Raw genomic sequence first — 24,855 nt, forward strand, 5'->3', positions numbered from 1 at the left:
GATGAAGCTTTCGATGTCTTCATGTCCTGACGTGCCGATCCACATCTTTACCCTGGAGATGGTTTGAAAGTGCCAAGTGTCAACTGTTTGCACCACTAAGCACTGGAATACTCCAGGAACAGCTAAACTAATCACAAGGATTACAGTTGTGCTTCAAAGTTTGTGAACCCTTTAGAATTTTCTATATTTCTGCATCATCAGATTTTCACTCAAGTCCTAAAAGTAGATAAAGAGAAACCAGTTAAACAAATGAGACAAAAATATTATACTTGGTCATTTATTTATTAAGGAAAATGATCAAATATTCCATATTTGTGAGTGGCAAAAGTATGTGAACCTCTGCTTTCAGTATCTGGTGTGACCCCCCTAAACGTTTCCAGTAACTGTTGATCAGTCCTGCACACCATCTTGGAGGAATTTGAGCCCATTCCTCCGTACAGAACAGCTTCAACTCTGAGATGTTGGTGGGTTTCCTCACATTAACTGCTCGCTTCAGGTCCTTCCACAACATTTCGATTGGATTAAGGTCAGGACTTTGACTTGGCCATTGCAAAACATTAACTTTATTCTTCTTTAACTATTCTTTGGTAGAACGACTTGTGTGCTTAGGGTCGTTGTCTTGCTGCATGACCCATCTTCTCTTGAGATTCAGTTCATGGACAGATGTCCTGACATTTTCCTTTAGAATTCTCTGATATAATTCAGAATTCATTGTTCCATCAATGAAGAAAAGCCATCCTGGCCCAGATGCAGCAAAACAGGCCTAAATCATGATGATACTACCACCACCATGTTTCACAGATGGGATAAGGTTCTTATGCTGGAATACAGTGTTTTCCTTTCTCCAACAATAACGCTTTTCATTTAAACCAAAAAGTTCTATTTTGGTCTCATCCGTCCACAAAACATTCTTCCAATCGCCTTCTGGTTTGTCCACGTGATCTTTAGCAAACTACAGACGAGCAGCAATGTTTTTTTGGAGAGCAGTGGCTTTCTCCTTGCAACCCTGCCATGCACACCATTGTTGTTCAGTGTTCTCCTGATGGTGGACTCATGAACATGAACATTAGCCAATGTGAGAGAGGCCTTCAGTTGCTTAGAAGTTACCCTGGGGTCTTTTGTGACCTCGCTGACTATTACACGCCTTGCTCTTGGAGTGATCTTTGTTGGTCGACCACTCCTGGGGAGGATAACAATGGTCTTCAATTTCCTCCATTTGTACACAATCTGTCTGACTGTGGATTGGTGGAGTCCAAACTCTTTAGAGATTGTTTTGTAACCTTTTCCAGCCTGATGAGCATCAACAACTCTTTTTCTGAGGTCTTCAGAAATCTCCTTTGTTCGTGCCATGATACACTTCCACAAACGTGTTGTGAAGAGCAGACTTTGATAGATCAAAACTCAGGGTGCCCACTCACACCTGATTGTGATTGAAAACACCTGACTCGAATTTCACCTTCAAACTAACTGCTAATCCTAGAGGGTCACATACTTTTGCCACTCACAAATATGTAATATTCGATAAATAAATGACCAAGTATAATGTTTTTGTCTCATTTGTTTAACTGGTTTCTCTTTATCTACTTTTAGGACTTGAGTGAAAATCTGATGATACAGAAATATAGAAAATTCTAAAGGGTTCACAAACTTTCAAGCACAACTGTACCTTGGTGAGTAATGGAGAAATACACCGGATTGAGTTTCCAAGTATCGTTTGGGAGGGGGGCTTTATCAATCTTAGTGATTCCGTTTTTTTATTTATTATTTTTCAGAACTGTTGTTTATGTTTGGCTTGGATGTAAATAAATAAATATTTCTGTGTGTGTGTGCTCTCATTTTAGGCTGTAAAGCAACAAAATGTGAATATTTTCAAAGGGGGCGATTCTTTTTTATACCCACTGTCCATACTTATCTCCTTTTATACCACATTTCTCATCTTAATGGTTACTGACATGGGATGTACGAGGGACGTTCAAAAAGTTTTCGCTGGAAATGGTGAAGGTGGGAGGAGTAGTGATTGGTCGTGACCGAGAGCGTCATGTGACTCATTCTGTCTGGCAGGCCGGCTGCCCTTGCAGTTTAGTATAAGAGTTGTCACCCTGTGGTGAAGGTGGCTGCGAAATGTAGAAATTGCACCAAAGAGGAACAAGCGTTCTGTCCTATGCTTTTTGTGGGAAGAAGGTGTGCAGGAGCACAAACTCATCTCCACAAGTCTGCCAAGTATGGGGATAAAGTTCTCTCTCGTAGAGTCGTCTATGAGTGGATTGAAATGTTAGAAAATGGCCGTACAAGTGGGATGGACATCCAGCTACAGCCACAACTATGAGGAATGAAGAAAGATGATGTGAAAGCAGCGGTGCATCAGTGGCTATGCACTCAACCAAAAACACTTTTTGCTGATGGCATTAAAAATTTGGTACAACGCTGGGAAAATTGCATTGCAAAGGAAGGTGACTATGTAGAAAAGTGATTTGTTTTTGAAATTCTCAATAGAGTTAAAAAAAAATTTTTTTGAACGTCCTTCGTATATACAGGTTCAAACTATGAGCTTCATTTCCAAAAAAGAACACATTCCCAGAGAGCAAGTTCCCCCTGCTAGACGCACACACACAAACACGAACATGCACACCATTTGTAGACACAACAAAGATATTTTTGCCTCCTCTTTATACCGTATAAAACTTGGACAAATTAAAACATTTTATGAAAGTGATTAACAAAGAGAGTTAAGGATTTCAATATTTGAGACCGATTTTTCTATGAAGTAGTGATGCCAAAATTAAGAAGGACAAACACAAAAATCACAAATCAGACAACATCCTCAATGACAAACAATTCATAGATCTGCTAGTAAGATTGAAGGAAATAACATGGTGAGAATGTTCTTAGTAACTGCAAGGCTCAAAATCAAGTCCAGCTGTTGGACAATGTGCTTCAAACAAATGAAAACCAAGATGTGTAAACTGTTTAGTAAAGTTTAATTTTCTACATTTATACTTGGCCATCTTCTCTGCTAATCTTGGTGCATTCAGGGTGAAAGGTTTCAGAATGACCGTGTAATAATGGAGAAGCGGTATCAGGGCAAGTGGAATCAAATTGGGGCTGGCCGACTATTGTTGGACACTGAAACATGAAACAGCAGCTGTGGAGTACAGTAATCCCTCGCTACTTCACAGTTCACTTTTCGTGGATTCACGACTTCGCAGATTTTATATGTAAGCATATCTAAATATATAACGCGGATTTTTCGCTGCTTCGCGGGTTTCTGCGGACAATGGGTCTTTTTACTTCTGGTATTTGCTTCCTCAGTTGGTTTGCCCAGTTGATTTCATACAAGAGATGCTATTGGCGGATGGCTGAGAAGCTACCCAATCAGAGCACGCAGTTAAGTTCCTGTGTGCTGCTGATTGGCTCAGCGACGGAGTGCTGCATTAACCAGGAAGTCTTATCTCACTCATTCAGCATTAATGTGCTCTTGCTACTGCATTCAGGGTATTATCACCTTCATTGTCATCATTTTTACTGCGCAGCATATTCATCACCATCATCACGTCATATATAGCTACGTGTACTTCGCTATACAGTAAGTGTAAATTTATCTATCGATTTCATATTGCTTAGCAGTTGTCCCTGTTATTAATAGAGTAAAGGGTGGGTTGTAAACAATACAGGGAGGGTTTAAAAATGTCCAAATACACGTTAAATAATTAAATAAATATGGTGTCCCTACTTCGCGGAAATTCAGTTATCGCGGTTGGCCCTGGAACCTATCTCCCGTGATAAGTGAGGGATTACTGTACAAACAAAAGTCCATAGGAAAACATCTTGCACTCAATTGAACTAATGCAATATGTCGGCATCATTAAGTGCTTAAACATACCACAATCAATACAATACACTTCATGTTTTTCCAAATTCAAACATGATGCAGTCAATCTGAAATTAAATTTGTGTTCAGCTTGAAGCAGTCTATAATAATCAACTTTTAGTCAGGAAGCAAAACAAATAAAACTTACTGTAAAGCGTTACTTGTTACAGGTTTTGTTGAGGATGTTAAAACACGGTTGTAATAACCCTTGATTAAATGAACAGATACAGTCCAAGCCACTCCTGATCTTTAACAAAGATCACTGCACATATTTATCGAGTGTCTCAGAGTAGTAAAACAGTCATCACTGGCTGAATAAAAAGCCACACTCACACATTCGGCCCTACTCTTAGGAGAACAAATAAAACCATTTTATCAGTTTTTCTAAATTAGGAAACTATTCCTAACTTCACCAGGACTTAGGAGAGCTCCTGAGCTGTCCTAAGTCACTAGTAGCTGCCAGACGATGGCGTTCAGGCCAAGGTCTGCACGCACATCTCAGAAAAGACTGAATGTTTTGGAAACTCTGGACAACAATCAATTCATAAAAATATATTAATTTGGTACAAATGGAATAATATTCATTACATGATCGCTCCATCAACATGGAGAAGCCATGCACAGTCGGCCTATATGAAAGTATTGGTAATGTCACATATAAAATGCAGCTTTTTAATATGACGAGTTGGGTGTGTCACAGCAATATCTCGACTTTGAATGCCCTCACAACACGAGGTAATTCATACAAATCCCCCCAGTACTCCACACGAGGTTGTGTTAAATCAAACTGCACTCATGCAAATCGGCACAAACAAAGATCATTGTCTTAGTTATCGATGAGGACGACTACGTCAATCACAAGTGATATCACAGTATCATGGATGCAATGTGCACTGTAGTAGCAAGCATGTTACTCTGAAGATAGGCAGGACTGGATGGGTGATTGACAATGAAATGCCACTCAGGTACACTGAGCTGTGCATTCCATGAACCCCTGGCATGTTTGTGTCACACTTCCCTAGGCCTGGGAAGGTTTCATAAGGTAGGAGGAGGCTCCCAGGGCACTGGATAAATAAAGTGTCACAGAAGATAGGGTGGGCTCATGGAGTGTGGCAAGACACGCAAATGTGGAACACAAATCGGAAACATTGGAAGTGTAAACGTAACTTAATTTAGGAGACGTTTCTCGTTGGCTATAACAGAGGAAAGGTGATTCTTCCGAACGTATGGCTATGGATTGTTAAATAAACGTGCCCGTTATTGGGTATTTTTCTCATTTTGAGTGTGCCACTTGATCCTTCCATCTTGGTGCGCATTACAGATTATTTTGGATGTTGTTGCAAAGTGGCAACAATTATGTGCAGCTTAGTGAAAGATTGTATGTTATTAGGGTTTCTTTGTTCTTTTAATATTATCATCTTTGTGGTGAAGCCTCAGAGTAGGCATCAGAAAACCACAAAGTGTGATCATGATTTCCAAGGAAACACAAAGCATCATAATGAGTACCACTTTTGATGCCATTCATCCTGAAACTTGGCCTCCTCCTACTTTCTGGGAGTGGGTGTAGGACTACTCTGGGGTAGAGAACAAATTCTTATCGCAGTCCGACTTTTAGTGCAATTCCTAGGAGTAATTCTGAGATGCTTGATAAATTTGGGCCCAATCCTGAAATAATACTAGTAATTAAATCCCTGTAAATTCACCTCATCCTTTTGTTTGAGCAAAAAAACTAAATTTAATATAAACAGTCTGAAGTTGAAAAAAAAAAATCAAGATTTTCCACCCCAGGGGCCTCATGTATAACGGCGTGCGTAGAATTCACACTATAACATGGCATACGGACAAAAGCAGAAATGTGCTTACGCACAAAAAAATCCAGATGCAGAAATCTGTGCGCACGCCAACTTCCACGTTCTTCCACTACATAAATCCTGGTCAGCATGAAAAGTAACGCTCGTGCACGCGCCTGCTGTCCCGACCCAACTCCAGAATTACGCCTCTTTGAATATGCAAATCAATATAAATAGCCCTTAAGCTCAGCCTTCTGTAAAAAGGCAATGGCAAAAGTAAGAGGAAAAATAGAAGAATTTCAGCGAATACCAAGTGGAGGCAACGAAAAACGTGGAGGCAACGAAAACGTACTATTTGTTGGTTTAAACAGTGGTATAAACAACAAAAGGAAGTTGATCGAGTGACATAGTGTGTCGGAGAAACTCGAAAGCTCATGTTCACAAAGTTGCACTGTGCCCGAAATAAAAAAGAAATTGTCAGATATCAAAGTCACTGTGAAAAGGCGAGTCGTAGCCCACCGTCTGAGTGTCATATGAAAGCTTATTGGGGTACAGAGAAAAAAAAAAAGGCACACAGTGGGGGAAAAAGCACGAAATGTCAACTTTAATCTCTAAATTTCCACTTTAATCACGTAGTTTATTTTGTCATTAAAGTAGAACATCATAAAATTCATCTTAAAACCGTTTTAATTTACTAGTTTCTCAATACCATCGTAAGTAAAGTAGCACGTTAAAGGCTTTGTTTTGTATTTGATCTTCTATGTGCTCTGTGTGTGTGAATCACTACGTGCTTCTGGGTTTCTCTTCCTCCAACAGGACACAGAATCCATTACATTCGTGATATTACAGCTCTCTGAATAATTAAAATACTGAGATGTATACGTGATATCATTTTCATGATGACAGGAGTTAAAGCATGTTATTAAACATGGGAACACGCTGGCGCAGTGCTTGTTCATGTCTCACGCAAGATGCTTGCTGCGCCGTGCACGACCTTCGATGAAATACTTTTGTAGCAGTACTGTCTCTTTCAAACGTACTAATCCCCAATTCCTGTCCTTACTTTCCTTTCTCCAAATACCCAATCGCCACACAATCAGCTCTGTAATACACGTTAAGCCATCTGTAAGCTAGCTAGCTAGCTAGATATATAGATACTTTATTAATCCCAAGGGGAAATTCACATGCTCCAGCAGCAGCATACTGATACAAAAAACAATATTAAAGAGTAATAAAAATGCAGGTAAAAACAGACAATAGCTTTGAATAATGTTAACGTTTACCCCCACGGGTGGAATTGAAGATTATTAACAATATAGATTATTTAAATGATGTTAAAATTTTATCTGTATAATAAACATATTTTGCTGCACTTCATCTTAAAGATGATATTGTCATCATATGTAAATACGCGCTTTATAAAGTAGCTCAGGTTGTGCTATAGTATAACTGTATCGCAAGTTTACAGTGAAGTAATTGTACTAATAAGTACAAATAGTTCTACAAGGAGCACTTGGTGGACTGATTGAGTGCGTTTATAGTTCTTGGGATGAAACTGTTTCTGAACTGCGAGGTCCGTACAGTAAAGGCTCTGAAGAGTTTGCCGAGTGAGAGCAGTTCAAATAGGCAGCATGGCTGAGGCAGCGTGTGCTTGATGCTGTATACCGATAATTCTCTGCTGTAGATCTGTGATTCCCCACTCAGATACAGTGATATAAATACTCCGAGTGGTGCAGTGAGAGTAAAATGGAAAAAGATGATCCGCTGTGGCAACCCCTAACGGGAGCACCTGAAAGAAGAAAAAGAAGGTCCAGTGAGAGTAACAACGCTAAAGCAGTTATGGTATTTGGAATACTTTGGCTATTCCCTGGAACATTATACTGTTACAGGTTAATTACAAGCAGATGCATTAAACTAATAAACAATATGCAGTTAGTTTCAGTGTATATGATAAAGCCGCCTCAGGGATGTGGATCTAAAGAAAGGGTAACCACACAGGAACAGCAGCACTGCTTTGACGCTGGGTGCCGCCAGTCTGCTGCAAAACAGAGCGGAGAACTTGCGTACGACAAGGTTGGAGCTACCGTGTAAATGTGTGTGGCTTTACGCCAAGTTTAGGTTTTATACATCGCGATTTGAGCGTGGAAACATTTGTACGTAACATTTTTGTGCATACGCAGTTTATACATGAAGCCCCAGGACACAAGATTAAAGGGTCATCTCACACCACCATGGATGTATATTTTCCTGGGCTATGGAAGGAGTTGCACGGGCGTCCATGGGTGGGGGGTTGGAGTTGCATACTCTTGTGCCTATGGGCTTTGTGTTTTTACTTTTCTTCATTCTGATAAAAATTTGATCACAAAAAAACAGATACAGGACCATACTTTCATAAAACATGTACAAAAGAAGCAGTATTACACATACATATCCATTCTCACAAATTATGTCTCACTTAACAAAACATATCTGGCTTTGGATTTTATTCCTATTTCAAATACAGTTTATTAAATGAACATACAGTACTGGTTGATTGTGATGCCCACCTGTATTGTGATTAGATATCTTCGGAGTTTCCATCCCTTACTTGCTGTATTCATGCAGGGAGAAGTTAGACCCACAGGAATTCAGAAGAAAAGTAATTTATTGTATGACATTTATGTACAGAGCAGTCCACAAACATTACACTGCCTCTGAAAAAAATAGCTTAGTCTGTTTTTGGTTTCCTTTAAAGCAGCTTTCTGAAACTATACATATTCTAATGAATGCAACCAGAAATTTCAAAAGTAGAAAAGTTAAAATATAAACGTGTAATGTATTAAAGTACACATCTAACTAGATTTCCTAAGGCTTGGTTCAATGTACACAGATATGCAGTGCAATCTGATTACTTCTACTGTAGACTCCAAATCCCTTTGCTCAAAAGTCGTTTCATTCATAGGCTTCCACAAGACTAGGACTTCTAGCATAAATGTGCATCTTATGTCTACCAAAACTTTAAAAGCTACATTAAAAACTCTATATTGCAGAGTGCAATTTGCATTTAAAAAAAAAATCATACTACTTTTAAGGACGACTGCAAATGATTTGTTACCCGAATTTATTTAATTCCGAGATTATATAAGACTAATAGAAAATTTACAGTTTCATTACAGAAAAGGTCCATGATGTAATGCTGCAAAGCAACTCCTTGTCAGTACACATGTCAATCCTTGAAAATCAACAGACTCAAGTGCCATATAGACACAACATCAGCACTTCACAGAGTTTTAACATCCCGGAATGTGTTTTAAACATTTGATGGTATTTTCCATCAAATTTAAGAGTTCATAACATATTGCAGGCCCATGTTCAATTCTTTGCTCTGACCTTTAAACCATTCTGGTTCCAAAAAAACATATTAAGGAGAAAAGTCTCAGCCAAACACGTGCAGGAGGCATTCACTTTTGCATCCTTCTTGTAAGGAGTACTAAACTCACTAAAGTTCAGGGATACAAGGTATAAAACAAATATAGAGAAGTAAAGATTTGTGCCCTACTTCTGAAAGAAACACACACAAAAAAAGAATGAATCTAATGTGCAAAAGCTTGCTTACAAAAAGTTATTGCTGTCTATTTATGAATTACTTTCTTCAACTGACTTTCTATACACCGATCAAGTGAAACCTCCCAGTCTGTACAAGCAGCGGTGTGCTCCTAAATTCTGCATTTTATAGAAAGGTGGCAAGCTCTACCCTTCCACATGCGCATCTTTCTTGAAGATACTCTTCTGAGATATGTGCAAGAGATGCAAAAGAAAATATGTATTTATACTAAAGGAGCACATTTATTACCTTTTGTCTTTCTCTTGATAAGAACAAGGAACTTGCTATCTTAAATTACAGGAAAAAGAGCAGCGAACTGAAACCTGAACCTCTCCTACTACAAAATGAGAAATGGGAGTCTTGCTGTTGGCCAAGTTAGTAAATGCCAGTAGTGTTTGGTTTTAAAAAGGCTCCTCAATGCGAAGGCTGCCAATTAAGTGGTTATTTTCCTTCAACACTGGTACATATCGTTTCTCATATCACAGGTGCACCAAAGCACTTCAGGCAACACTGCACATTGTTGCTGGGAGGCATATCAATTCGGTGAAGGAACTTGAGTTGATCTGGACTTAGTTCGTCATATGCTGACTTGTACTCTCTGTCAAAGGCCTCTGAAAAGGCAAACAAAAGAAAATTAAAAAAAAATCAGACAAATCTGGCACGTCAGCATAGATAAAAAGATAAATGCTGCCACAAAATTATGCAAACAGTGGGAATCATTTAATATTGCTCTGCTAGACCTTTTATCAGATGACAGTCATAATAGTGCATTTTGTATTGTACTAGAACTAGTTTAAAAAGCAAGAAGGAAACTCAAATAAGGATATACAAATACAATTTCAGAATTTTAATTATAGTGCATATGGGCGACACACCCACTCCATGCACAGTCTGCTACATGGGGGTTTGTAGCGTCTACTTTTGAAGGAAGCCAAAAACCTAATATTAGATACAGAGCTTACTATGATGAATATGCTTGGTGACTGTCATATGCCAATATTTGGAAATATTCACCCGTACGAAATTTAGCCTATGACTTCTGATAGTTTTGCAGTTTTGTTGTCCGAACATAACATGCATCTGTGTAAAAGATTACTCTGCAAGAGACACAAAAGCTCTAAAGCTTGCAAAACAAGGACAAGGTTTCTGTTGTATGAGTGACGAGTTACAGCTGATAGTCAACACTGCCCATGTCCCATTGTTACTGTCTTAATACAATTTTATTGTATTCCTTTGTAAGATAGTAGAGTTAGGGGAGAAATTAATATAGCAATATGGTTAATATTCATATTTTGACATTTTACGGATACACTGAAATCTTAATACAGTTTCCAAATCTGATTATTGGATCACAGGGTCTTTACAGAGTTCTTTGGATAAATCTAATGTGATAACCAGAGATCAGTAGTCAATGCAACAGAATGACATAAGAGGTTTGGTCAAGTCTTACATGACCAATAACAGTGGTTGCTATTGAATGCTATCGTTCATATGGCCTACTATGCTTTTACTGCAGGCTATTCTGACTGACAAGGGGCTTTAGAGCACTTTCACCTCCTTAGTGTTAATTATGAGGGTCTCTCGGGCTCAGAATTCTATGCAAATACGGTTAAGCCAAAGTGTCTTTCGTGAATTGCTGTACAGTTCACAGATACAGTGTTTAAAATAAAGCACTGCTGAGAAAAGCTTACTATTATATCAGAACATAGAAATATCTGAATCATGGGATTCAAAATGCCTTGTTTGAAATTATCTTGAACATACAGAATGAGCAAACATGTCCATAGAAGCAGAAAGTCACAGTAAAACTGTCCATTTTTTTTTTTTTGCACTTCCTGTATTGGATATGTCTGAATTTATTCTTGCAGAGTAGATGCCTATTCTTCTACTGTTATAAATGCAAACGTATTCAAGCAATCATAGATTACTTTTATAAATACTTTGGAATGGTGTTCACTATTTAATTGTGCTCTCTTGCTCTGCCTCTATTAAATGCTGAGAAATATCAATTACTACCCACTTTTAATCCTCAAGTAGCAAGAGGAACAAACATTTTGCTTCATAGGAAAAGATAAATGCAAAGAGTTAGTCATCGATATATACCTCTTCTTAAATTAAAATTGATTTCTTACCAATATCAATATTTTCTTTGCCAAGAGACACAACAGATAAGAAAAGGATCTCTCGATACACACTTCTGCAAAATAAAACCAAAACAAGGACAGGTAACATTTGAGAATCTCCTTTTTTCACCCTGGTTACAAAGCTACTCATTTATGTAGAATTTGGACATTTAAAATCTAAAACCTTGGTAGAAGTTCTGATATTAAAGTTATGGTCTCTCACAGACCTCATTCACTATTTCTGCTCTAGGTCCTGAACCTCTCAAAAGTAATTAGTGAACCTGTAGTGGTACCACATATAAGGTTTATTTAATTTCTCTGTCTTGTCTTAAGGTTTTGCGTTTATTATTAAACATGGCCATAAAAGCCGAGTCTATGTCTTTAAACAGGGAATTGGGAAGTTGAGTGGGTCCTGTAGTTTATTATTTCTTATAATATATAAACTGACTTGATTAGTTTATTAATAAAGATGAGTTCCAACTGATAAAACAATGCTCCAGTGCCAAAGATCCAGTCCTGATTAAATATAGCTTTGGTTTTTGGATTTGTTTATTTTGAGGTACTGGAAATGCTGCATATATTTTGGAGGTTGTTAAAAATATTTACAATTCAAGCCTTTTTCTTTTGTGATCAAATTATATGAATGGGTAGCTGAGGACATTTCACTAAAGTATTAAGTTGATCACAGCCCTAAAATCCCATCCTCCTTTCTTAAAGGTGGCAATTTAAAGTTACAAAACTCTCTTGTCGCCATATCACTTATAAAATTTTGCTACTGAGGGTTGCCAGACTGGAAGCATGACCCAGAACTTCTGTCAAAGAGTAAATGTTTTTCTGAAAAACGTTTATGAATGGAAAAAAATCTATGGTGTGAGTGTTGTCCTAGATCCATCTACCTAGCAGTAAGCTAGGTGTTGCTGAGACTAATACAGTGCAGCTGGTAACAAAACCTTTTGTCGACATATTGTTTGTAAACACAAACTACTTTAAAAAATAGTGAAAAGTGAATTTGCAGAATGGAATGAAACATTCAGTATACAATAAATATGCAGGAAAACTGAAAGTAACTTTAGGACATTCAAATATACACTTCACCCCATTTTGAAGATAAACATTTGATATGAAATACTAAGCTGAATGTCATGCTTTACTCAAAATGCTTTCTTATGTCATTCCTAAACAAAGCACTTCCCCCTGTGAAAAAATAAACAGCAGAAAGAAAAAGAAATGAAAACCGAAATTTGACAAAATATTATTGCTAGTCAATTGTCTGACCAGTCTCACCTCTGTCTCTTGACATCTGGGTGCCTCTTGATCTCTCTTATCAGTAGATTGATTGGAGTATACACATCATTCGTCTGGATACTTCTCACAATTGTGTTGAGGAGAGTTCTTGTTTCCTGATGGTCAGTTGGAGATAATGAACTTCTCTTCTCTCCTGTTACAAAGCAGTACAACAAAAACATCAGTTTAGTTTAAATATTATGATTCGGGTAGCTGATAATTAATTATACTACAATATATGTAATAAGCTGAAAGAAACTGTAAAAAAAATTAATGAACTTGTTGGGTGGTGTGGAGCCTTAGGACTATTTAAGAGTTAAGTTGAACACAGAACATCTACCATATTACAGACAACTAAAGTTCTCTAAAAGATATTAAAAGACATGCTGCCTCAAGTCTGACGCTGGACTCAAAGTTCCATCTTGAAAAGATTTTTCAAAAGATTTTAATTGCTGCAATAAAGTCATCCATATATTTTGCCAGAAATCACTCACTAAACAATGCTTTATAAATAGGTCTTTCTTGAATTTTAATACAATCTATATCAATAATATGAGTAATATGAATAGACTCTCCATATCAGCACTACAGCCAAGGTTCAATCAAGAACAGGACAAATTCCATCTCTTATGGGATAAAGACAAAAATGCTTAGTCAGCAATTGACCTGAAAAGCCAGGGATTCAAAAATGTGCCAGGACTGGAGGAATGTCAGCCCAACAGGAAACCACTTTCTTACTTTAGACTATGTTAGGTAGGCAACACAAATCATAGTCTGTCAGTGTTATTTTTTTTTTTTTGCTGTTCAAAATTTGCAAAATCTGTATTTAGCCAGCACACACTTCATTTTTTTTTTTTCTTTTAAGATGTCCATTAGTCACAGTTAAAATCCATGTCAGAACTTAGCATACACTGATAGAATAACAAGTGGACCAAATGGGTTAAAAAAATGGAAATCTAACATCTTCAGATTATAAGCAGAATTTTGGTTAAGCAACAATTTACAATTACTTGGAGAATAAATTAGGTAAAAATACATGCAGCGTTTTTGATTCAGAAGTGTGCATTCATCGAGCTGTGTTAATGTGCAAACAAAGCCAAAAACCATGACTTCTTTGTACAAACACACTCTTTCACACTAAGTTTTGCAGAATAAAATTCTTGTCTTCGTTATCTATTGTGTTGATTTGGTGCATTTTACATTATATACTGCCAATTACATTAATCAGAGAATATACCTTAAGGGTCCCAGATCAGTACCAGGTTTTATTGCTTTGACAAAGAATATACTATGCATAATTATACTGTACTCATTCAGCTATAAATTACTAATTTTGTCAATCTACACAAACAAATTGCATACAGATTCACTCAGAAATGTATACTTGTAGTTGGCACATAAAAATAAATCAATGTGACAGATGTCATACAGTTGCGAGTTATACAATATTATATTAACTACTGAAAAAGTGTATTAATAATGCAAGTAAAATCTGTTATCTCATTTGCAGGTTTTAAATTTTAACCGATTATTAAAAGAATTACTGCCCTTTTGACTTACATTACATACAAATATTAATATAACAAACAATATATTGCTAATCTGAAGTTTATCATAACATTCCAAAGTGTAGTTTTACTCAGGAGCAAAAAATAATCCCATATTTTTCACATGGAACAAAATTAATTAATAAATAGTGCATTACATGAAGAAAACAGGCCTCCTTGGCCCATTACTAAAAGCTCAGCTTAAGAACCAATTTCAGTCAGAAAAACTGGAGGTACTCAGAAGTGGAGGAATTAAAATTGGTATGTGAAAACAGAACTGTCAAGATGAGTAATTAAAAAAAATCGACTAAAGGGATGAACACAAGGACAAAACCCGCAAAAACAGCTCTACTATTGTGTTCTGCAGTTAACAGTTTATTTTGAACTAGGGGTGCTACGATTAATTGGCCGCTGATCAGATTCGATCAATTTTCACTAAAAAAAGATACGATTGGTGATTGGTAAGAAAGCAGATTACCAAAACCATTATTTTCAGCTCCTGCTTTTCTAAGCTTTACAATAATTTGCTGCAGTGCTCCTTAATGCAAGAAAATACGGTAGTTGGGTCAGCATTGTGGAAGCTATAATGTATAATACAATGCTACAATATATGCATTACTAATGTACTGATATTGATATACTGATATAAGCAGTTGACTACTATAAGTGTGTGTGTAAGCTAGAATATTTAAAGCAGGGTGACAACAACTGTTAACAAAAGAATGTTTTATAATTTCCTAAAAGCAACTGTTAGCAAAAGACCGTTCTGTGTCTAGGAATAAAAATTAAAATGTGATGGCATAGAAAAAAAAGCTTGCAAAAAGAGGAAACACTGAAGCAAGTGTACAAATATTTTAGAAAAGGGCACAGAGAGATAAAAAAACTATATAAGCAACCTGAGGATGGGGAAGTTAGAGTTTTTCTGACTTGCAAGCAGAAAGCTCCATACTCACTACTCATCTGTTTATTAATTTTTTAATAAACTAATATTGATTAATTGCACTCCTGTCTTTCTCGGCATCTTTCTTCCACAGCATGCATCCTTTTTTTTTTTTTATACAAAAGGTGATTTGCAGATTAGCCTTTACATTAAAGAAAGTGGAGTACTAAACTGAAAAAAGTAACCTGGAAGAAGTCGTCCTGTGCAAATAGACAAATGGCAAGAAAAGCTACTTTAAGAAATTCTGATTTTCATTTTGTCCTTTAAATTAAAACGGACAGTGTTTGGGTTTGGACGGCGAGCTTGTTTTAACATTAGAATTACCAGAGCCTACGAAAAAACTCGTAGATCCGTCCCACCTTAAATCGCTTCACACTTCTCCATCAGTGTCTTTTGTCCTGTAAATGTGTCGATAAGCAGCAAACAGCAAGCAGTCTACTATCACATCCCCCACCGGCGCACAGTTTTCTCAGCTCAAATCTGTTTACCTGCGTGTCAGTAGCTTGGAGTTGTATAGAGTGAGAAGTCAAGCAAAATGACACCTTTTATAAATACTGTATCGTTATTTAGAACACATGCATTTCATGTGTATTCCATGTCTACAACGATCTATGTAAACACATCGTTAAAACAAAAGTTTTTCATGTTTTAGTAATAATTGACACAATGTAGACATGAAGTGTATAATGTGTGAAGCCTGAATTCCAAATATCAAAGAAACACTTTCACAAAAGGTACAAATATAACAGAAGAAATAGATAGATAGAAAGATAGACAGATACTTTATTAATCCCAAGGGGAAATGCGCTTTTATTTAAAAATATAACCGCAGAAAAACAACCCGCGTTTACCTGCGACATTGACACGTAATTGGAATGAGAGATTCGGTGACGCAACGGTATCAGCTACTGACTTATAATCAAAGCTTCGCGGGTTCGATCCCGGTTGAGTGCGTTTTGAGAACTGAGCTGCTTGTATTCTTACTATTTTAGAAGAAAAACATACATTTGATTCCAGTCTGTAACAGCCGGTGTAATTTATGATACTTGTAAAGGTTAGCTTTGTTTTTTTCTATTGTTACTCTCTCAGCCGCGTTCACGTTCCCAACTCCCAGTGCCCAGGCCCCACACCCCCCCCCCCACGCATTTGACACTGCTGTTTTCACATAGACGCGCTGTAACAGAGGTACACTCAACTCATGCAGACGAGTCTACATCGGATCAAGAATGCACTTTTGCCATCACTGCACTTTGTATATGTACATGGGAAGCTCTGCACTCGTGACTTTACTCTGTAGATCTGGCTCTTACATACAAAGGACGGTACATGTGCCCAAACCATTAACATTTATATGTTACTTACATAAAAGCCAGATCCGATGTAGAACCATTGTCATGTAAGTAAATAACATTTGATTTACCTATTTACCTTTATTTATTTACTTACTTCCTACAGCGTAAAGTCTCGAGTGTACAGCTTCCCATGTACATATACAAAGTACAGCGATGGCATAAGTACATTCTTGATCTGATGTAGAACCCTCGTCATGTAAGTAAATAACTCAAGGTAAATAGGTAAATAACATTAGCTCTGGCTTTTATGTAAGTAACATATAAATGTTAATGTTTTGGGCACATGCACCGTCATTTGTATGTAAGAGCCAGATCTACAGCATAAAGTCACAAGTGAACTGCAGAGCTTCCTCTGTTTGATCGTCAAAGGCATGCTCACAAATTACACGTGTAATGTCACGAAAAATACCTGCTGACACTTTAGTATGCGAGCAATGGTATGAGAATGCAGTTATACTTTTTTGGGCACATACACCACGCTAGTGTTTAGATCTGGAAGGTGTAGTGTTGGCAAAATAAATAACATGCGAGCTATAGCACGTCTTTATGTGATCCAAATAAATAACATTTGAGCTATAGTGCGTCTTTATGTAATCCAAATAAATAACATTTGAGCTATAGCGCGTCTTTATGTGAAAACAGCAGTGTCCGATGGGGAGGGGGTAGGGTGGAATCGTGAATGCGACAGAGAATGAAACTGAATAAAAAAAAACCAAAAAAACAAAACAAAGCTAACCTTTACAAGTATCACACATTTACACTGGCTGTTTACAGACTGACTGAGTGTATTTGTTCTATTTGTACCTGTTGTGAAAGTGTTTCTTTTGATATTTGGGCTTTAGGCTTCACACATTATAAACACATTTACAGGACAAAAGAGGCTGATGGAGAAGTGTGAAGCGATTTAAGTGGGACGGATCTACGAGTTTTTTCATAGGCTCTGGTAATTCTAGTGTTAAAATGCAGAAGCTTATGCTTTTAATTGGAAAAAGAAAAGAAAAAGAATTTGAGACTGCTGCTTAGTAAACAATTGCCTTTTTTTTTTAAAATAAGATTTGTACTGTGTTTATTATTTGTTGCTGTGTGTCACACAGGATAAGTTATGTAGAAACAACTACATAATTAAAATGGTGATTCATATTTTATAATTATACCTCAAGAATTACAAATGTCTTGCTAATACACTGAAGGAAAAATACACGCCTGTAAAAATACAGTAAATGTATATTTTAATAACAAAACTCTGTAGTGCAATTATTTTAAATGATTAAAACCTGTAAGTGCATGTATACTTGCATTTAAGTAGTGTTTAACTGCCAGTATCAATTGACTGAATGAGAATATATATACATGGTATCTATATATATTTTTGTTGTTAGAGAAATGGTAAAAATTACTGTTTTCAATTAAGCCTTTTTTCAGATAGGTACATTGCAGAAAAAATGAAACAATATGACAACTTGTAATTATGAGAAGCAGTTTATTTTCTTTTATGTATTATGAATACATTTTGTTGAATACAGTCTATTAGTTAAAATATATATTTTAAGGAAATTATTTATTTTAGTATTTTATGATCATGAACAGTAAGCATACAGAATTTAATTTTGTTAATTAAAAAAAATCAACAGTTAAGTATGGTGTATAATTTAATTATAAAACTACCAATTAATATAGGACAAACGGCTTTTATGTGTCTGGTTATGCAGGAGCTCAGTATAAAAAAACTTTTTAAAAGGAAAAAAAAAATCCAAAAAAAAAAAAAAAAGCAGTATTGGCAGATCAAGTATAACATGAAAATTGGTGATCAGTATTGGCCTTAAAAACCTGATTGGAGAATCCCTAATTTGAACCAAGATGTTTTTTTCACTCAAATATTGTGCTCTAAAATACTTAAACATTAGGTAAAATCAGAATTAGAAATATTAATTATACAAAGAAATGTATATGTGAATTATGTATTTTAGGGTATTAAACACAAAGAGAAAAACTATTAAAAGAGGAGAATTACCCCACCACCACAAAATGGAATGTCCTTTTTAAGGCAAATCACAAAAGTTGGAGTTTCAAATTTTGGTACCCAAGTGGAAGCCTCTGACCACTTTTGTTAGAAACTACTAAATATAAAGTAAAATTTGAATAAAGCTGATCTTACATTAAGTGACTTCAGTTGCAGGGTATGTCAGACTTGCTAACAGCGGTTCCTAACCTTATCACCAGGCCATATCAATTTACATAAATGAAAATAGCTTGGCATGTCACATTTAGCAATTGCAAGGAGACTTTCCAGCACACTGTCAGCACTTTTTCTGACAGCCAACTGCATGCTGCCTGACAAAATCATTGATGTAAACAGGTAACACAAGTTTTGCCGCAATCTCAACCCTTCTTATTCCTTGTTTCCATTGTGGTAATTAAAACAGGAGACATTACACAGATGAACTCCTCCTGTTTGTGATTTCTTAAACACCTGTATTCCTTATTCCTTGTCACTGTATTGCACTTCTGCCTGAGAGCTCTTATGCACACAAAACACACACCCTGACAACTAAAGACAAAATTAATTTAGTTGCAGACTAGTTCAGGCGAATTGCTGGGAATGTCGGAATGTGCAACTGGCCTTCACAGGGGAGCGCTGCTGACTGCCTCCAACTCGCTAAGATTACATAAATGAAGGCTACAACTGAAAACTCGCTAGAAAAGTTGAGTAATAGGACATGGCCTTTTGTCAGTCACCTTGAAGACAGAAACATCTGAAACTGTGTCATAACTGCTGAATTACTGTAAGACTATTATTTTCTTTATTACTTAAACTTTAAATTCATTATAGAAGATAACTGTTTAAACAGCCAGCAAGTTAAAGTTTTATATCACTGTAGAAGTCACTGGCATTTTGAACATTTATCTTTGTATTTTGTCTCGTGCTTTAATAAATAAATATAATAATATTAATTTGGACTAGATTCTTACATTTTTCTGGCCTCAAAGGTTAAGGTACGGGAGTTGGGGTTTAACTGAAGGGTTAAGGAGAGTTATAAATTTGAAATTCAGGGCTACGTGGGCCTATAATATGTACACTATACCTGTTTAAAGTCACAACACCAGGTGCTAGATCTGACTTATGGCCCCTCAAGTCCCTGTTGACTCTAGATCTATCACCCTTTGCCTGGGAATGAGAACTGGATAATCTGGGTGGTCCACCATGCTTGGCTGTACATAATTACAGTGTAGTGTACCTTATATGTTTTCATCATGGTTGTATATCAACAAAAAATATTTTGTTTTAGGGCCAAATTTTCAAGGATTGTGATCTGGTATTTTAAAATCAGTAATATTAAAAGGCAATGAAAAAGCATTTGTACACACTGCCTAAAAAGTTATTTTCTTGTATTAATCCATCTATAGTATATTTAAGTGTTGATGCTTCTACAATGTGTGGCGAAAACACAGGGATTACCATCTGACCACAGGGAATTAAACGGAGGAACTTTTGTAACTGTATCAAGCTGTGATATCTGTGCAAATTTAAATCAACATTATACACAGTGATTCCAAAGTGTTTCATATGTTTGTTTTCAACACAAACTCAGGTACAATAATATAAAAGTAGTAAGTGTTGTGCAGCTTGTACATTGCTCTAAAAATTAACAGGGGGTTTTACATAGGGGTGTTTATTTAAACAAATGCTAGTCAGTTGTAATAAAGCTTTTTGAACACTGAAATATGTTCATCAAAGTCTTCAGAATCAGCTAATCAAAGCGATGAAAACTTTTTGTCACTTATCTCTTTCAAGACAAGGTTGCAATAGGATGGACAATGGTCTATTTACTGAACATGTAAAAATATGGGCCATTTTAAATTGCTGATATACTTGAGCTGCCCCACTCAGCGCAGAAAACTTTCACATAAAGGAAAGTGAAATACAAATAAGAAGGGAGGCCTTTCCAGTAGTTTTGGAGCATTTATTGAAAATACACACCAGCTACATAAATAGAAGATCCACTTCACACACACACACATACCCTTCAAGTAATCCCCGCTGAAATGGTGGACAACCATACATTTATTGCCTAAGACCAAGGATCAATTATTCTATCCATGGCATTTGAATGGAGCCGCTTGCAAATGAGACAGCTTTAAATGTTGCTGAAAACCTGGCCATAACTAAGTAATTAGACAAGGTACGTTGTTTTGTCAGCTTCATCTAATTTTGAAAAGGTCATATTACTTAACAAGGGTAACACTACTTCCAAAATTCTTTTTGTGTTTTTGTCAAATCTGTATGATAAACAGTGAGATACTATCCTTACTTACTCAAGCGCCGCCAGCAAAGATACAAGGGCTCTTCAGACTCCTGATGCAAGTTGATATTGTCCCACAGTAACTGCACGTAAACTAGCTTGCTGTCCTGAGATAAATTAGTTTGAGGCAGCTGAGACAAAGACAGAAAGTATTTAGAGTCTAGCCAAGATCTAATTAAAAAAACATAACGATATTATACACATATACAGAATTTTTAATCTCCTCTTTGCATTCAAACCGACACCTTCGAAACAATAGCTTACAAAAACAATATTCAGCTCTGAGTATAAAAATAGTTTAATAATTAAGAGTTAGTTGCAATAACAAAATAGTTAAGATTGCAATATCAACAAAGTCATATAAAAACTGAAAAAAATTGATCAGATTGGTCAGCTTAGAAGAAGTTCTGTCTTGTGCCTAAAGCAGCTCACCTGGATTCCATTGTTGCAGTGTTCGGAGGAAAGAATGAGGCCTGGTAAATTGCTGGAAGATCCAACCTTCTAAAGTACCACACAAGGTTCCAGAAAATAATTGGGTGTTGATTGATGAATTTATGAGTGTAGATCACTTGGTCACCTTCATTCTCCAAAAAAGATTCTAACTCCTTGCGTAACACCAGAGGACTTAGATAGGGAACCGACACTGGAAGAGGGTTTGGCCATTTTTCAACAACAAGGGGATCCTGAGTGATATAAAATCAAACAGTCTTCTTCAGGCCCAACAATTCAATATTTATGATAACACAATTTGTGTTTTATACACTGGAATAATTTGGAGAAGATATAATAGCTACATTCTATTAGGAAACTGCAAACTTTGATTTTGAGGTCTTCTGAATTTGTTAAAGAAAATGAATAGCAAAATGCAAGGTTAAGACCATATCAATAGATGAACAAATCAAATAAAAGATGAAAAATAAATTAAAGAATTTTAATGGTGAAAGTTTATGGTGGGAGATTGCGAAAGCAAAAAAAATCTAATGTTAGTTTGTGTCATATACTGTAACTATACGTCACTGATCCAGTTACATACTCAAAATGTGAAACATCTGGAATCATCAGTGGACATCATAAAGAAAATGTAAAACCTCATGGGAATGACTTTTTGAAGACCCACCTTTTTCCTTCATTACTTGGTTAAGAGTCCTGTCTTTAATTAAAAAATTAATTCATATGATGCTTTAGATCTTGATTTATTTATTTTTCTGGAAGACTATATTTAACAATATTTTACCAAAAAGCATACATTTTGCATGTTTTGAGCATAAAATTGGATAACTGACATGTGAATTATACAACACGAGTAACGCAAGTTTGTTTGCAAGTGGGTCACCTAAGCGATCAGCAGAGCTGTGAGATGTTTCCACATTTCTAAGTAAGCTCATGATTGTATCCCGTGCACAAAGGGAGCAGTTTCTAATAACTGCTAGTGGTCATCAATAAATCTGAAATGGCAAAACATGGGCACAGAACCATAAAGTTTGAGAAACACTGGTATAACAGTGGTGTGGGCCAAATGCATAAGAATTAGATATGTGGAGCAGTGTTGATGAAAACAAACCTTAAAAGGTCCTCTAAATGTCAGAAAACATTTCACAGGGTCTCATAATGAAAGATATTTAACATCAAAAATGGGTATGGTGGACACACCACAGCTATGCTTCTTTCTTAAGCAGTTGGGAGGTTCCAAAACCCATGTCAGAATGCTATTGATTTTTTTCCCTATTTTTTTAAACAGCAAACTGCTAACTTCTGTTAGAAGCCTAACTTTCTTGACTGGATTTTGCCTTTTATTTTAACTAGAAGAGCACAAACAGTATGTGCGGATGGCTGCTTCTGTGATGAGCCACAATGTGTTGCTGTATGGCTCACCTTCTGTTTATTCTGTATGCAAATGATGCAGTTCACAAAAGGACAAGAACATCTTAAAATCAGCAAAAGTGTCTGTCACTGTTAGTCTTTTACAAGATGAGCATAACAGCCACTGACCAATGGATGATTCTGTTAAATTGGGTGACTGTCCCTTGTAAATAGGTAAATGCCTCGGCTGTAGACTTTGATGTTTCCTTTCTCTTTCATCTCTGAACAATAATAATAATAACATTGTTGGCATTGTGTGAAATACCCCATGATATATGGGTGAGGGGCATTACATTACTGCTCCAGTGTAGGTTTAGCATTAACATCTTACATTGGTAAAAATCTAATAAACTAGCAAGGAGAATGCTATCACTTAGGATATGGTTACCTCAAGTAGTCAAATTGCATCACTAAGGATACACACTCTGAAAAGTCAATAGCATTCCACCTTATACTTCTGACCAGTAATATGCAGCACAACCACGTTTTATGAAACATGCACACTTGGATGTCCCAAGAGACTGAAACATTGCTGCAACTCTACTCTGACCATTTCCATCTAAATACTGACTCCATTTAAAGTGTGTGACAACCAAGGCTTCCTCCTGTTGGCCCTTGCACATCCCTACTAACTATCTGGAGTTGAAGTCCTCTTGGAAGACTCATCTCAGCAATGACTTGCTTATTGAAAAATAGTTAACACACAGCTTAACGAGACTGATGACTTTACCTTTCCATTTTAACAGGCCCACAGAAATGATAAAATAATAAATACAAACTAAGAAAGAACAAGATGTTCCTACTCTCATGCTGTTACCCCACTTGAACATTGTCATTGTCACGGTATCACCAATTGCTGTTACTCTGTTCATCTTTTTGATGAATTATTCTTAATGCTGGTGACCTTCAAAGGAGGAGTCAAGGCCTATTAGGCCTGTTCCTTTCAAGGACAGTACTCTATCCAAATATTAATGCCTTTAAATACAAGCCTGTGGCAGAATCCAAGCAGGTCTGACTACCTACTTTTACTGCCACCTACAAGCCTGTATTGACAGCTATTCAAGCCTATAAGTTTTTGTTTATTTTTTCTTGGTGGGTGGGGGTGGAATGGGGTGGGGGTTGTTTTTCTATTTATTTATAATTTGAGCTGTTGGGGATAAATAAAGTATAATCTAATCTAATCCAATCATCATCACTGAGAGGATGCACTAACACCTGCAAGGTGCTCTTATACATTTGTTTCCTATAACAACTCCATCCTCTTTCTCAAATACCTCCTGATTTAAAGGATACGATCCCCTTCACTATCAGTTGCTGCTGCTACTCAAGCATCTAGCTCCATTCAGCCTGTGAAGAGCTGTCTTTTGATTGTTACAATGTTTTCTTACAAATTCAGTAATGTGCAAGTCATGCATATTATTATGACATATTGTTAAAACAGGGACACCCTGCATTTCTCTTTCGGGATGACAGATTACTAGAAATACTTGTGGACAATTATTAATAATAGACTGACCACTGCTCAGAGGACAGGAAAAATAAACTCAGTAAGTTACAGAAGCAGCTGTTCTTTCTAAGGAAACTTAAGTGTTTTAATGTAGACAAAACCGTAATGTCACTCTTTTGGGATGATGGATCACTACAAATACCTGTAGACAAGTATTGATAGTAGACTAGCCTTTGATCAGAGTACAGGAAAAAAATATTCACTATGGCACAGAAGCAGTTATTTCTAAGGAAACAGAATTGTTTTAAAATAAGATCACTCTTTCATAAGTCTGTTTTAAATGTTGGTTTATGCATCTTAGTATTAAGGACAAAAATGTTCTCCACAAAATTTTAAAAATTAATAATAGAATAATTATTGGTCTGTAGCAGTCCTCCTTTACTAAGCTGTACCTCAAGAAGGTCAGCTCAATTCTGACAGACCGCAACTAGTAAACATCCTTCACATCTTCTACAACTCTGTGATGGCCAGTGCAATTTTCTATGTTGTAGTATGCTAGGCTGGTAACATCACTTCAAAAGAGACCCAACGAATCAGCAAGCTAATTAAAAAGGCATGGTCAGTTACAGGATGCACTCTGGACACCCTGTAGGTAGCAGCAAAGGAGAAAATTAAAACAAAACTGAGAGCCACCATGAGTTGCATATCCTCTCTCTGATACGCTAACACAGAGGACTTTCAGTCAACAAATCATTCATCA

At 36.5% G+C, this 24,855-nt stretch overlaps 1 protein-coding gene and 1 long non-coding RNA gene across 2 annotated transcripts in view; one reads left to right on the forward strand and one right to left on the reverse strand.

Moving 5' to 3' along the window:
• Positions 1-8,422: 8,422 nt before the first annotated feature.
• LOC127528821 (uncharacterized) lies at positions 8,423-8,782 on the forward strand. The gene is made up of 2 exons (XR_007935428.1): positions 8,423-8,556; positions 8,600-8,782. It is a non-coding gene; the product is annotated as an uncharacterized LOC127528821 (long non-coding RNA).
• Positions 8,742-24,855, reverse strand: part of LOC114654947 (DENN/MADD domain containing 4C) — a 227,759-nt gene continuing 211,645 nt past the window's right edge. Inside the window, 6 exon segments of the mRNA XM_028805821.2 lie at positions 8,742-9,852; positions 11,374-11,438; positions 12,649-12,802; positions 20,802-20,919; positions 21,221-21,273; positions 21,276-21,471. Of these exon segments, the coding sequence (XP_028661654.2) occupies positions 9,716-9,852; positions 11,374-11,438; positions 12,649-12,802; positions 20,802-20,919; positions 21,221-21,273; positions 21,276-21,471 (723 nt within the window). The 3' untranslated portion in view covers positions 8,742-9,715.

This window comes from Erpetoichthys calabaricus, chromosome 7 (genome assembly GCF_900747795.2).
Source record: "Erpetoichthys calabaricus chromosome 7, fErpCal1.3, whole genome shotgun sequence".
Classification (NCBI taxonomy): Eukaryota; Metazoa; Chordata; class Cladistia; order Polypteriformes; family Polypteridae; genus Erpetoichthys; species Erpetoichthys calabaricus.